The sequence below is a fragment of the Saccopteryx leptura genome, chromosome 7 (assembly GCF_036850995.1).
Source record: "Saccopteryx leptura isolate mSacLep1 chromosome 7, mSacLep1_pri_phased_curated, whole genome shotgun sequence".
NCBI classification, from domain to species: domain Eukaryota; kingdom Metazoa; phylum Chordata; class Mammalia; order Chiroptera; family Emballonuridae; genus Saccopteryx; species Saccopteryx leptura.
Window position 1 is genome coordinate 1,356,849 of NC_089509.1, and position 16,305 is coordinate 1,373,153.

General features: G+C 38.6%; 1 protein-coding gene across 2 annotated transcripts in view; it reads left to right on the top strand.

Annotated features, from left to right (window-relative positions):
• The window catches only part of MAP3K2 (mitogen-activated protein kinase kinase kinase 2), a 98,230-nt gene that overhangs the window by 58,166 nt on the left and 23,759 nt on the right, over positions 1 to 16,305 (top strand). For both annotated transcript variants that reach the window (XM_066345973.1, XM_066345974.1), the window contains exons 10-15: positions 432 to 499; positions 672 to 764; positions 1,483 to 1,689; positions 3,514 to 3,662; positions 4,286 to 4,417; positions 10,466 to 10,595. In XM_066345973.1, coding sequence (XP_066202070.1) covers positions 432 to 499; positions 672 to 764; positions 1,483 to 1,689; positions 3,514 to 3,662; positions 4,286 to 4,417; positions 10,466 to 10,595 — 779 coding nt within the window. The remainder of the gene's footprint in view (positions 1 to 431; positions 500 to 671; positions 765 to 1,482; positions 1,690 to 3,513; positions 3,663 to 4,285; positions 4,418 to 10,465; positions 10,596 to 16,305) is intronic.

Genomic DNA, 16,305 nt, shown 5'->3' on the forward strand with positions numbered 1-16,305 from the left:
TGGGTGGTCCTTCAGCATCCGCCGTATTCTCCGGACCTTGCACCGACCGATTACCATCTTTTCCGCTCCCTGTCAAACCATATGAAGGGCGTTACCTTCGATAACAAAGAGGTCCTTAAAAACTGGCTCAACAACTTCTTTGACACCAGACCAGGCGATTTTTGGCGGAACGGCATCAACAAATTGGTCGAGAGGTGGGAAGAGGTTGTAAACAGAAACGGCGAATATATAATTGATTAACTTATTGATATAATTATTGTTTTTTGTTTAAATAAAAGTCTTCGGTAAAAACGCTACAAACTTATTCCCCAACACAATACATCTATATATTTATAGTCTGCACACATACATACAGATATTGATACTGCGTAAAATTTTTTAAATGTCTTATTTACATTCTCTCAATTTAATGTGACATTTTCTACTTTTAGAGAAAGCTATCCAAAATCACGAATGCCTAGGGCACAGAGCTACCCAGATAATCATCAGGAATTTTCAGGTTAGCTTGTCTACATTCTAAATGCTTAATGTTTATGTCATTGAATAATATTTTAGCTGGGAGGGAGAGGGGAATTTTTTTTTAAACCAAATAAAAATTTGTAAATTTGGTTTTCATCATTAGAAATATTTGACTTTTTTTAATAACGTAAGTTTCTTATGTGTTTTAATAGACTATGATAATCCTATCTTTGAGAAATTTGGAAAAGGGGGTACATATCCAAGGAGATACCATGTTTCATATCACCATCAAGACTATAATGATGGTAAGTTGCTGGCAGACTATAAGAACAGTTTGTGAAAATTCCCAAAAATAATAAAAATTCCCTTGGAAATAAAGTTGTTTCTCAGTCATTTAGTTTTCTGCCTAGAAAAAATTTTAAGATGTTGGATCATAACTAAAACTATAATAACATCTTAGCTTTATGCCAACTTACCTCATAATATTTATTTTCCTTGAGAAGAAAAGGAGTAATTAAAAATATTATTTTTTAAAAATATGATATTATTTAGAAAATTACTCTTTCATGAAATTCGTACTTGCATGGTCATTTTAAGGAAAAATAAATACACTTACTAATTTTGGTTTATATTTTAAATCATAATTAGAAGTGAGAATAGAATACATTTTATCCCAGAGTGAGGGAGTTCTATTCTATGGTTTTATGAATGTGTGTTAGCAGAAGAGATTATTTGAATTTGTACTGAATTTGTTTCTTTTTTCCCTACTTTCCATTTCTGCTTTCATCTTTTTTCTTCTTTGTATTTTCATCATTGACTTTATGATTTACTGTTAATAGGGCTATTTCCTTGAACTCTTTAAAAATACTAATCTTAGGTTTAAAACACACAGTAAAAACTGTTTGTTTCCTGGCCGAGTCACAGGACACATTTCTGTTCTTTACATTATAAATTTTGAAAACATTCAATTACAACATACAGTACTAATAAAAGTTGTAAGGTAATTATATTTTCATTTCATAGGTCGTAAAACTTTTCCAAGAGCTAGAAGGACCCAGGGGACCAGCTTCCGGTCTCCTGTGAGTTTCAGTCCTACTGATCACTCCTTAAGTACTAGTAGTGGAAGCAGCATCTTCACCCCAGAGTATGATGATAGTCGAATAAGAAGAAGGGGAAGTGACATAGATAATCCTACTTTGACTGTAATGGATATCAGCCCACCCAGCCGCTGTAAGTACTAGAAATTGGCGTAGTGAGATGTGTGCAGGATTTTATAGTACTAAAAGAAATAAATACCAAACCAGTCCTCAGTGTGAGATCAACTTCTCAAAAGAGATAAAAGTGGTATTTCTAAAGGTGATTGCAATGTCAGGTATGAGCATGGTGTTACTGCTAAATTACTTTATCATTCTGTCCTTCACTTTTATTAGGAAAATTGTTACCAATTATTCATTCATTCATTTCACATTTCCTTCTTGAGTTCCTGCACTGACATTTCAAATACGTGCTTTAAGATACAGTCTAATGGGGGAATGATGTCTAGAGCAGTAATTGTAGTTTAATTTAAGCTATAATTTAATCTAGATCTTAAGTATGGGTAGGAATTCACCAGTTAAGGAGATGACATGTACAAGAGACCATGGCATATTCTGAAAGTGGGGATAGTTTATTTTTTGGCCGAAGTAGAAGGTATCTTACTTGAAAGAGGGGAATAGGACTAGAATGGTAACTGAGGCCAAATTGTGAAGTATTTGGACTTGACCATGGAAGCAGTGCATACACAGGTTCTAGTAATATTGGCATACTCTGAAGTCCTCCCTTTCATTACAGTGTTGACATATTTTACGTTTACATCTGTGACCTCACTACCTTGCTGCTATTTTTGCTTTAGACAGCTATCTTTTAAAGTGATTAGAAATATGAGAATATCTTATAAATATATTCAGTTTATTTCTATACATCTTTATTTATGTAGATCCAAAATTCTGCCAGATATCAAATTTCTTTTGCCTGAATAATTACTTTAAGCTTTCTTGTAATACAAGTCTGCTTGTGATAAACTCTTTTATCTTTTGTTTGTTTGAAAAAGGTCCTCTTTATTTTTTGGGTGTGGAATTCTGGGCAATTTTTTTTCCTTCAGCACTTTAAAGCTACTTCTCTATTGTTTTCTAGCTTTTCTACTTTGAGGAGAAGTGTTCTGTAATTTTTTTTTTTTTTTTTTTTTTTTTTTTTTTTGTATTTTTCTGAAGTTGGAAATGGGGAGGCAGTCAGACAGACTCCCGTATGCACCGGACCGGGATCCACCCGGCATGCCCACCAGGGGGCGATGCTTTGCCCATCTGGGGCGTTGCTTTGTTGCAACCAGGGCCATTCTAGCACCTGAAGCAGAGGCCACGGAGCCATCCTCAGTGCCCAGGCCAACTTTGTTCCAGTGAAGCCTTGGCTGCAGGAGGGGAAGAGAGAGACAGAGAGGAAGGAGAGGGGGAGGGGTGGAGAAGTAGATGGGCGCTTCTCCTGTGTGCCCTGGCTGGGAATCGAACCCAGGACTCCCTGCACGCCAGGCCGACGCTCTACCACTGAGCCAACCGGCCAGGGCCTGTTCTGTAATTTTTAACTTTATCCCTCTGCCTGTTTGCTTCTTTCCCACTGGCTGCTTTCAGGATTTCCTTTTGTTATATTGTGATAGTGCTCTCTAGCTTTCTACATCACAGGCAGGTGGAGACCTACTTACAAGTAGTCTGCAGTGAAGGCTGGAAATAGTCTATCTTACAGTCTTAGGTTGCATGAAAGAAACAAGAAAGAAAATACCTAATCTCATTGGAAAAAATGAGTTATGGTATTATGAACGTTCTTTGGGTTTAGAATTCTTAGAAAATTGACAGAAAAGTTTTCAGAGGTGATAATTATTAAAAACTTGGATGATCATGGTTTCCCTTACACCCAAGCAGATTCAATTAAGGGTAATTGTTTCATTCAATTAAGCATAATCATTTAGTCTTTAACCATTTTTTTTGCTATCTAGCTATTCCATTTTAAGCAAATATTCTCTTTTAGCACCTCGTGCTCCTACCAACTGGAGATTGGGCAAACTCCTTGGCCAGGGAGCCTTTGGCAGGGTCTACCTCTGTTATGATGTCGATACGGGAAGAGAGCTGGCTGTTAAGCAAGTTCAGTTTGATCCTGATAGACCCGAGACCAGCAAGGTAAGAATCACGGCACAGACTGCAGTCACTGCCCACAGAAAAAAGCAATTTTAATAAAATAAATATCACATGATAGAATTTTTGTTTTCTAATTTTATTAGCTCCCTGGAAATGTTAAGGAAAGAAATGAGCCAAGAAGGGGCCTTGGAGACAGGTTCAGGGGGTTAGCCTGGAACGAGCTGCCACAGCCCACTGCACCCCTGGTTGCAGGTCTTGTGGGGTAGCTTCGTGCTTAGGAGATATACACATGTGGGGGAAGAGGAGAGAAAAGGGAAAAAAGAGGGAAGAAAAGACATGAGCATGCTCCATGGAGGGAGCAACACAATAGAATTATTAATATTCCTTTATTCAAGTTATTTGCAAAACAAATAGATAACTAGATATGTTTACTTTGCACTGTGGATGCTGCTCTTTTAGTGCTCAGGTATGTTCCTGTCTGATTTTGTGTTGCTCTATCATACAGTCAAAGGCTGTTATAAAAATTATTGCTGAGAGACTTTAAAGTGTTTATTTCTTAAGAAGTAAAATTTCAGAATTAAATCGCCTTGATGGTTAATGAAATTTGAGTTTTTTGCTTTTACTAACAATGCTGTGAAGAATTAACAGTGACTTCTGTCTTTTAGGAAGTGAATGCACTTGAGTGTGAAATTCAGTTGTTGAAAAATTTGCTGCACGAGCGGATTGTTCAGTATTATGGCTGTTTGCGGGATCCCCAGGAGAAAACACTTTCCATATTTATGGAATATATGCCAGGGGTAAGTTCATATATACCCTTTGAAATTAGAAAAATTCTATTTACAGGATTAGCTGAGGAAAGAAAAACAATAAAACTTTGATTATAAAATGTTAAACTTAATGATATTTTGAAAGAGTTTTAGATTTGTATTGTAACTTTATTTCTTCTTCACCTATCTATGTCTTTTTAACTCACTTTTTAAAATGCTGACATATACTAAAATAGATAATAGATATCATAGCAGTCCATGCTCAAATTTCTCTAAGAGCCTTAAAAATACCCATAAAAGCTGATTTATCCGAACCAGAATCCAGTTCAGGACCACACATTACATTTAGCTAATCTATCTTTTACTTCTTTTTTTTTTTTTTTAAGATTTTATTTATTGATTTAAGAGAGAGAGAGAGAGAAAGAGAAGGGGTGGGGAGCAGGAAGCATCAACTCATATTATGTAATTGCTTCTCACACTGCCTTGACCAGGCGAGCCCAGGGTTTTTAATTGGCACCCTCAGTGTTCCAGGTCGACACTCCGTCTACTGCACCACCAGGTTGGGCTCTTTTACTCCTCTTTAAATCTAGAACAATTTTTATATGACATAGATTTGACAGGTAGTCCAGGGTATTATTCTATTACCTCATGGCCTTGTATAATATGTTTTCTTTATCCCCTTATTTTCTATAAACTCCAAGTTAGATTTAAAGTCTAAAGTAAATTCAAATTCAACATTTTTTATTATAATGTATCATAGATGATGTTGTATACTTTGTGTTGGATCTCATTAGGAGATAAACAATTTTTGGTTGTTGTTTGTGGTGCTAAGATTGACTGCTAGATTAGGGTGCTTGTAACTCTGATTCCTCCATTATAAACTTTTATTTTTTTCCCTTCAGACCAGAACATAATGAGCTATAGCAGTAGCATATAGAAATGTCCAGTTCCTTTTCAGCCATCCATGTAATGATTTTAGCACAGGTTGATGATCATCACCTCAGCCAATAATTTCATTAGGTGCTACAAAATGTGATTGCAAACTCTGTTATTCCTTCTATATTATTATTGTAATATGTAGAATACATTCTAAAACTAATGATTTTCCATGTGGTGGTACATTTACTCATTTTAAAATACATGTATTCCCATAGTTCATTTGGCAGTATATGATAGAATAAAGGTTTGCTTTATGGGTCCTTGGAGTAGCTTATTGGAATTACATATAGGATGTGCAAGATTGCAGTTTAAGTTTATGGATATGAAACTGGACCACTGTCTGATAGTAATGGTCTTGACTATCCTCAGTCTCACAAGAGCAACAACAAACTTTACTTTGTTTCTTAGCTTTTTTTTTTTTTTTTTGTGAAAGAGACAGAGAGAGGGATGGACAGGGACAGACAGGCAGGCAGGGAGAGAGATGAGATGCATCAATTCTTTGATGCAGCACCTTAGTTGTTCATTGATTGCTTTCTCATATGTGCCTTGACTGGGGGGCTACAGTAGAGTGAGGGACCCCTTGCTCAAGCCAGTGACCTTCGGCTCAAGCCAGCAACCTTTGGGCTCAAGCCAGTGACCATGGTTTCATGTCTATGATCCCATGCTCAAGCCAGCAACCCCGTGCTCATGCTGGTGAGCCTGCACTCAAGCCGGATGAGCCTGCACTTAATACAGTGATCTCAGGGTTTCGAACCTAGGTTCTCTGCATCCCAGTTCGATGCTCTATCCACTGCGCCACCGCCTGGTCAGGCTGTTTCTTAGCATCTTGAATTATTATTGTTTATAGTCATACTATTGTTACCCATTATTCTACTTTTTATTTTCAAATATTCTGTTAGCAATGTAAATTAGTCTTTTTTGAAAAATCCCCTTTGGAAAACAAATTGGTGGGATGCATTAAAATTTATAAAAATATTGAAACTTTTTGACCTAATCTCACAGAAATTTATTTTATAGAAGTAACACAAAAGAAGGACAAACCTGAACACATTTATTTTATTTACTTCAGTATTGTCTGTGATAGAAATAAAAGTAAATTCATTGTCCATGGCGGAAATAAATTATTATGGCATTGTCCAAGAGAATATATGTTAAATATTAAAGTTGTGAAGGCTATGTGTGTAGTATAGTTGGAGGAAGTACTTACATAAAAGAGGAAAAAAGGAACATAAAATGCTTTTAAAGAATGATTATGATATTTAAAATATCTATTTGGACAAGGACAGCAGAAACTTAGAAAAATGAAAATCTGTTACGTTGGCATTGCAATTTCTTTAATTTAGGTTTTCATTACTGTTTGTGCAATAAATATTTAAATTAAAATAGGAAATAATTATGAATAAGGGTGAATAGAGATTTAGATGTTGAAGAAAAGGTTAGTTAAAATGGATATTGGTTAGAATTGATTTATATCACAAATGGAGATGGGTAATCTTTATGTAGTTAGCAATCTTAGGACTAAACCAGGACTATTCAGGAAGAGGGTTAGATCATGTTTCTACTAGCTACACTTGATTTTGTGAGAACAGCTATCTCCTCAAAGTATAGATTGTCATTCCTTGAATTTGAAAAGTACATTATCAAATTAGTAATAGTTCATTGACAATCTAAATGAATTGTACATATGATAAGTCCTTGGCATGGGTTGGACATACATGTTCCTAGACTTTCCTGAATCTCCAAGCTTTTGAAGGATGGTATATAATTTCTCTCATTGCTCATGAATAGTGGTAACAGCAATGGTTTAATCTGTAAAATTCAAGGATCTACTTTTGTATGACAAAGTACATTTTACCAAAATTCAAGGAAAGGCAGAAAATTTTGAATATATTGTTTAAAAGAAAAGATTTGCCTGACCAGGCAGTGGCGCAGTGGATAGAGCATTGGACTGGGATGCAAAGGACCCAGGTTCGAGACCCCGAGGTCGCCAGATTGAGCATGGGCTCATCTGGTTTGAGCAAAAAGCCCACCAGGTTGAACCCAAGGTCGCTGGCTCCAGCAAGGGGTTACTCGGTCTGCTGAAGGCCCGCGGTCAAGGCACATATGAGAAAGCAATCAATGAACAACTAAGGTGTTGCAACGCGCAATGAAAAACTAATGATTGATGCTTCTCATCTCTCTCCATTCCTGTCTGTCTGTCCCTGTCTATCCCTCTCTCTCTCTCTGAAAAAAAAAAAAAAAAGAAAAGAAAAGATTTGTCCCAGGAAACATTTCATTTCTACTTTTAAAGTGGTTGATTATTCATCAGATTTGCACTTTGGAATCAGTAGGGAAGCTTGTGTAAAATTCCAGTGTCTGTGACTCACAGATGGAGTCAGCATTCTCAGAGATGGCACCTCCCCCTGCCTTAAAGACACTGTAGAAAATTTGAAATTCCTTCTTAATATATTTTCTCATGTTTTGAACTAGAATGTCAAGTATATAAAAGAAAAACTTAAAAATCACATGTGTTCTGATTTTCTAATCATACCCATTCTTTCCCCTGAGAAATAAATTAGCAAATATCAATAAAACACTTTTAAAAACGGAGGAAGAAAAGAAGTAAATAAAAAATAAAATTGAACATAATGTAGAAGAGTAAGTAGGAAAAACAAAAATACATTTTGGGCAAAAAAACAAACAAACCCCTGATGAAAAAATACTGGAGAATTTTTAAAAACATGGTTGTAAGGAATAGGAGATAGTTAGAACTGGCCCTGGCCGGTTGGCTCAGCGGTAGAGCGTCAGCCTGGCGTGCGGGGGACCCGGGTTCGATTCCCGGCCAGGGCACATAGGAGAAGCACCCATTTGCTTCTCCACGCCCCCCTCCTCTCTGTCTCTCTCTTCCCCTCCCGCAGCCAAGGCTCCATTGGAGCAAAGATGGCCCGGGCGCTGGGGATGGCTCCTTGGCCTCTGCCCCAGGCACTAGAGTGGCTCTGGTCACGGCAAAGCGACGCCCCGGAGGGGCAGAGGGTCGCCCCTGGTGGGCGTGCCGGGTGGATCCCGGTCGGGCGCATGCGGGAGTCTGACTGTCTCTCCCCGTTTCCAGCTTCAGAAAAAGAAAATAAAAAAAAAAAAGAAAAAAGAAAAAAAAGATAGTTAGAACTAACATACTCAAAGAAACAAAGGTATTGGTCAAGAAACAGTTTTATAGGCTTCCTTTAGCTGTAACCCAGTGATTGGCAATCTTTTGAGCTTGGTGTGTCAAAATTCGCCAAAACAAGTATAGCTCTGGTGGTGTGTCACTTCGAGAAAAAAAACATAATTTCGTGATATTTATAGTTTAAATAACAAAAATGTATAATTGTAATATATAACTGTATTTAATAAACCAAAAACTAATTACTTAACTTACCTGCTTAGTGACTTCTTTGTCTATCAGTCGGATTCTTTTGTTGGTCTTGATATTATTTAACTTGTGTGGGGTGCCGTGAACTAAGATAAATGAGAGGGAGGGGGAATTCTTTAACTAACCTGCCTATTAGTGACTTTTGTGTTGCTGAATTTCACTGGCTAAATCAGAGGGAAATATTGTGAGTAAAGCCATTGCTATATTTTTCAGGGTGCTAAAAGTATCTGGTAATCATTTCCAGGCACTCCAAATTTTCTGTTCATAGTGGCACTCCTCTTTTTTTTTTTTAAACAAAGAGGCAAGCTTCTGTAATGTTTGACTAGTTAGGAAATAGAATGGGGGTCTTAAACAGGGGATTCCTCCTAGGGGTAGGGATGTCATTTCCCTCCCATTGTGTTACAGAGACCTTCGAGGTGCCGTTAAACACAGTTCTATTTTGATTCTAAAAAATGGACGTAGGTCCATGCACGCCCCCTTCCCACAAAGGTCCCAGCATCCAAACAAGAAATGGATGGCTTGCCGTGGGCTGCGTACTGCATATGGTTGCAAGGCACATTACACAAATTACAACAACATGACAAATCATACAATTTCAACAATTACAAAGATACACTTCACCAGTATCTGAGCACTTTGCCAAAAGCACAAAATCTCCTTGGCCTTCTTTCTAGCCATGGGAAAAGCTTCCTGGGGCAGGGGAAGGGCCTCCAGCAAAGCCATCCCCCACCCCCACCAGGGCATCCCACACTGTCCAAAATCCGCAAGTCCATCCAACAAAGGAGCCAGTGCTCACTTGGGTTGTAGTCCAGGAAATCAGTGCATGCACATGAGGCCTCAGCCACCCTCCTCATCCCTGCCGTCCTGGCAGATCTTACACTTTCCCAAAGAGGAGCATGTGGCACTCCTCTTGATTCTCCAAGCGGCACCTTTCCAGATTCTCAAGCTTTGACCTCAAGTCGACAAACACCTGAGCCCAGATGCTGTCTTGAAATTCTGCAAGTTGCATCTTATGTAAATTAAGATGGCTGCCACTATTTTTAATGGTGGAAAACGGCACCCACAGCACAGGCCTCACCTCTCCCAGCCTCCCCCTCACTTATCTCAGTAATGATGGTCAATTAGAAATCCACAACACCCCAGAACAGTAGATTGGATGATGACTGCTGTGGTTATGTGGTTGCTGGTAATGGCAATCACAGGGCCCCCAGAGATGCGTCCCCTGTGCGGCATTCCGCTGCTCCCTTCTCTGCCAGCCGGAAGTGAGGTCAAAGATCCCCTAACGGCCTAACCAGAAGTCCCAGGACCAGGACCGGACGCTCTGTGCCAGAGTTCTGTTGTTTTGGCCTACAGACCCTCCGGCACAGAGTGTCTACACTACAGCAAATGTTTTATCCTTGGCTACTGTACCTGGCCATGCAGGAGCTGAGGATGAAACGTCCTTCTCGGCATGCAGCTCCATACTTCTCTGGTTAGCGGCCGCATATCGTTGAAAATGGCTAAATGTGACAGTGCTGACACGTGTGTCATAGGTTCGCCATCACGGCCCTAACCCGTACTTTTCCCCAGTTTAGTCAGGGAAGATAAAGACTTGTATGTAAAGGAGATGTCCTGTGTGTTCTTCCTGAGAATTCTGGTGCTGTCTAGCTGAAGCCTCCCATTGATGAAGTAGGAATCTATCTGTTCAAGTAAAGATTTAATATAGTGGTTTTCATTTCAAACTGTGGCAGTTTTCTTTTGTTTTCTTTTAGGGTTCCATTAAGGACCAATTAAAAGCATATGGAGCTCTGACTGAAAATGTGACTAGGAAATACACCCGTCAGATTCTGGAGGGTGTCCATTATTTGCACAGTAATATGATTGTTCATAGAGATATCAAAGGTAAGTTTGAGGTATTTTTTGAAGTATTTTATTTTAGGTTTTTGTGTGTAAATGTGAATGAAATGAATAATATGATTAATACATTTAACATTTAAGTTAATACATCTACCCTTAAAACACCAATGGAAGACAGTCTGCTATCTCGTGGACTTGGCAGTCTTCCAACTAGTCCTGATGCTTGGTCTCCACAGCAGAAAGCTCCCCTGCAGGGTTCACAGAGTCTAAGTAAAGTTCAAATGATCATAAAAATAACATTGTATTTTCATATACAGTGGTACCTTGACACACGAGCACTTTAAATCACGAGCAATTTGAGAGATGAGCAGTCACTAGCAGGATTTTTTTTAAGTCACAAGCGGATATGTGAATCATGAGCTCTGCCACACTCCATTAGATGGCCTGCCGAACGTTCTGAAAGGGAGGGAGAAACAAACTTCTATGCAAAGATTTTTATTGAGACAGCCTCTTAAGTGAAAGCGAGGAAAGTGGCAAAAGCCAAAAGTCAGTGAAGAAAATGATGATGATTATGCAAAGTAAAAAAATAGCAATTAAGTTTAGTGATAAAGTTACATATTGTATGTAGTCTGTAAGTTAAAATTTGCAATTAAATATAGCGTTAAGTGTGTAGAGTAAGTTATCCAGTGGTCTGCAAACCGCGGCTCAGGAGCCACATATGGTGGCTCTTTGTCCTTTGGCCCCTTGAGTGTAGCCAGTTTAGGAGTATGCTAATTAAGTTAATAACCGTGTTACCTACCTATATAGTTTAAGTTTAAAAAATTTGGCTCTCAAAAGAAATTTCAATCATTGTACTATTGATATTTGGCTCTGCTAATGAGTTTGCTGACCACTGTGTTAAATGATAGCACACGAAATGAAAACCTTCTCTGGCAGTTTCCTCCCCCTCCGCCAGCATCTTCACCTGACCTTGAAGGTAAATATACTTCATAAACCAGTTTATTTCTTTTCATTCTCTCTTATTATGTGTGTGTGTATTTGTTATTTGTAAAGTACATTTTCTTATTTAAAAGCATATAAAACAAAAATTTTGTATGGTTTTTGGGGGCTGGAATGGATTAATTGCATTCCCATTAATTTAAATGGCGACATTTGATTTGACATATGAGCAAATTGAGTCATGAGCTTGGCCATGAAACAAATTAAACTCGTGTGTCAAGGTACCACTGAATAGAGTTTAGTCATTAGACTAGTGGTTAAGAGAAAGGGCTCTGACATTAGATGGCCTGGTACAAGGTTAGGCTTTATCCGCCATAAACCATGTGACCTTGTGCAAGATACATAATTCCTCTGTGCCTCAGTGCCTCATATTTAACAAGGGTGATAATAATGCCCAACTCATAAAATTCTTGTAAGGATTGAATGAATTCATGCATAAATATGCCTAAAATAATGTCTGCTATCTAGAAAGCATTCAGACAGCTATGAATCTGATGTACTTTATGTTGAGATTCCATTTAATTAAAGCCATTGGAATGGGAGAAAATAATATGAGGGAGAAAGAGAGCCTTAGATTGTGCTTTGATGAACTTCAACTAAGTTAAGTTCATTTTTGAGAGCTGTTCTTGTAGTCCAGATTTGGTTTTTCATGCTGATTGTTCATAAATTAGTTTATAATCCAGTTCAGTGGTGTGAGCTGGGAGTCTGTGCATCTGCCTACTCCGCTGCCATCTTCAGGTCTCTAAGTTCACTTTTTATTTATTATTTTTTTGAGAGAGAGACAGAGACCGAGAGGGACAGGAAGGGAGAGAGATGAGAAGCATCAGCTCATAGTTGCAGCACTTTAGTTGTTCATTGATTGATTTTCATATGTGTGTTGACTGAGGGGCTTCAGCCGAGCCAGTGACCTCTTGCTCACGCTTGTGACCTTGGGCTTCAGCCAGCGACCACTGGCCTCCAGCCAGCAGCCATGGGGTCATGTCTATGATCCTTCGCTCAAGCCGGTGACTTTGCACTCGTGCTGGTGAGCCCACACTCAAGTGGGATGAGCCCATGCTCAAGCCTGCAACCTTGGTGTTTCGAATCTGTGTCCTCAGCGTCCCAGGCCAGTGCTGTAGTTACTGTGCCACTGCCTGGTCAGGCCAGTGAAGTTTACTTTTTAAAACTCAGCTGTTTTCAGGGATCGGGTATGTAAGGTAAAATGCATGAAGTAAGACCGAAGTGAATGGTGGAGATGTGTAACATTTGAGAAGGCTTAAAACTCTGTACTACAAAGTAAACCTGATGGATTCTACCTGAAGTTTGGTTCCATAAAATTTGGGTTATGACCCCATATTTAAAGACTGAATAAAGACTCTATTCAGTCAACTGATAAGAACAATAAATACACACATATATAAATAAAAATAAAAGTATTTTTTTCATTGGTCTTTCTGAGGATTCCTATGAGGTATTTATTGCCTTCCTATGGTGAGTCACATCCTGAATATGGCCATATGTAGGCTAAAGAGACCATTCCTAACCAGTGTCTGGTGACAGAGTGAATCCGCTGCGGGATGCTGAGCCAGGCCTTATGTGCTCGGGTGGAGCTTCTGAGTGAATCTGAGAATGAGTACAGGGCTCACGATCAGAAGGAAGTAGGAGCCTGTCTTTCATTTCAAGTTCTACCCAGCTCAAGCAGCTCAATTGTCAAGTACAAAAGCCGAGAGCTCACAGAACCACATTGGGAGCTTATTTGAATGTGAGTTATTCTATTAGGAATGAGCTTTATTCAAGACAATTTCTCTTTAGCTGCCCCCAAGTGGACCTTGCCAGAAAGCATGACAAACTACACTGGTAAATGAGGAGGTTGGAAATGTGCTGTCTTAAAGTCATTATAGGGCAACTGTATTAACAGGAGAAAATTAAGACATAACATTAGATGTGCAATATGATCTCAAGATTGTGAAATTAGATCAGTGATTTTCAACCTTTTTTGAGCCGCGGCACATTTTTTACATTTACAAAATCATGGGGCACACCACCTACCAAAATGACACAAAATGACACTCTAACACAGTACATATTATACATAGAGTTAATAATATAGTTTCTAAATGTATTTATACTCACACCTGACCATGTCTCGTGGCAAACTGGTTGAAAAACACTGAATTAGGTGACCTAGAAGAAAAGTATTCATAAAATAAACCGCTTATTTCTAAATGGCAGGATGCATGATTATTTTCTTTGGAGTATTACTTACTTTTTCTATATTTCCCAAATTTTTATAATGAGCAATTTTTAAATTATGAAAGGAAAAAGAAATTTAATTGATGACTTTTAAATTTAAACCCATGAGTTTATAATGAAACTTAGGATAAAAACTAATTAAGCATGTTGCTAGGAAACCAACTCGTTATTTTATAATAGTGGTTCTTTATTCTGCCTTTCTGTTACTGACTGTGTTAGTGAGGACTAATAGTGGATGAAAGGAAACTCACCTTCATAGAATTATTTTGACTAACAAATGAAGAAAGAGTAATGGAATAGCACCATTTTGCAACTACTACTGAATAGGTATGAGCATGAAAAATGAACAACTGCTGACCTTACTAAAACAGAGATAGTTAATTATGACCTACTTTCTATCCTTGGAATACATCATCATATTTATGAAGTAGTTTTGCATTAAAAAAAATTCTGAGTGGCCCTGGCCGGTTGGCTCAGTGGTAGAGCATCGGCCTGGCATGCAGGAGTCCCGGGTTCAAGTCCCGGCCAGGGCACACAGGAGAAGCGCCCATCTGCTTCTCCACCCCTCCTCCTCTCCTTCCTCTCCTCTCTCCTCCCCTCCCGCAGCCAAGGCTCCATTGGAGCAAAGTTGGCCCAGGTGCTGAGGATGGCTCTGTGGCCTCTGCCTCAGGCGCTAGAGTGGCTCTGATTGCAACAGAGTGACATACCAGATGGGCAGAGCATCGCCCCCTGGTGGGCATGCCGGGTGGATCCCGGTCTGGCGCATGCAGGACTCTGTCTGACTGCCTCCCCATTTCCAACTTCAGAAAAATACAAAAAAAAAAATGAGTCTGATTAAGCCTCTAGATTCAGCCACCAAATTTTAGAATTATAGAACTTCGTTTATACTAGACAGATGAACATGTTCCATATGATCTTTTGGGATGAACTCAGCAAAATCTAGACAATAGGAAACTACAGGTGAATAACTTAGATCCTTCATAAATTGTAAAGGCAAAAGGATTAGAGAGAACTTTAGGAAAAGACCTAAGGATGTAACATTGAGTCCTATTGTGTGGAACTTACTTGGATTCTGATTTTTAAAAAACTAAAAAGTAGCCTGCCCTGTGGTGGCGCAGTGGATAAAGTATTGACCTGGAATGCTGAGATTGCTGGTTCAAAACCCTGGGCTTGCCTGGTCAAGGCACATATGGGAGTTGATGCTTCCTGCTCCTCCCCCTGTTTTCTCTCTCTCTCTTCTCTCTCTCTCTCTCTCTCTCTCTCTCTCTCTCTAATAAAAATGGATAAGATCTTAATAAAAAAAACCTAAAAAGTATTGACTATATATTTAACATTATTAAGGAGTTACTGTTCATCTTGTTAGGTGTATTAAGAGTGCTTTTAAAGCTATGTACTGAACTCTTCTTTTTTTTTATTAAATAATTTTATTTTTTTAATGGGGCGACATCAATAAATCAGGATACATATATTCAAAGATAACAAGTCCAGGTTATCTTGTCGTTCAATTATGTTGCATACCCATCACCCAAAGTCAGATTGTCCTCTGTCACCTTCTATCTAGTTTTCTTTGTGCCCCTCCCCCTCCCCCTTTCCCTCTCCCTCTCCCCCCTCCTCCTGTAACCACCACACTCTTATCAATGTCTCTTAGTTTCGCTTGTATGTCCCACCTACGTATGGAATAATGCAATTCCTGGTTTTTTCTGATTTACTTATTTCACTTCGTATAATGTTATCAAGATCCCACCATTTTGCTGTAAATGATCCGATGTCATCATTTCTTATGGCTGAGTAGTATTCCATAGTGTATATGTGCCACATCTTCTTTATCCAGTCATCTATTGATGGGCTTTTTGGTTGTTTCCATGTCCTGGCCACTGTGAACAATGCTGAAATGAACACGGGGGTACATGTGTCTTTACGTATCAATGTTTCTGAGTTTTGGGGGTATATACCCAGTAGAGGGATTGCTGGGTCATAAGGTAGTTCTATTTTCAGTTTTTTGAGGAACCACCATACTTTCTTTCATAATTGTTGTACTACTTTACATTCCCACCAACAGTGTATGAGGGTTCCTTTTTCTCCACAGCCTCTCCAACATTTGCTATTACCTGTCTTGTTAATAAAAGCTAATCTAACAGGTGTGAGGTGGTATCTCATTGCAGTTTTGATTTGCATTTCTCCAATAACTAAAGAAGATGAGCATCTTTTCATATATCTGTTGGCCATTTGTATTTCTTCCTGGGAGAAGTGTCTGTTCATGTCCTCTTCCCATTTTTTATTGGATTGTTTTTTTGTTTGTTGTTGAGTTTTATGAGTTCTTTGTATATTTTGGATATTAGGCGCTTATCTGAGCTGTTGTTTGAAAATATCATTTCCCATTTAGTTGGCTTTCTGTTTATTTTGTTACCAGTTTCTCTTGCTGAGCAAAAACTTCTTAGTCTGATATAGTCCCATTCATTAATTTTTGCCTTCACTTCTCTTGCCTTTGGAGTCAAATTCATAAAATGTTCTTTAAAACCCAGGT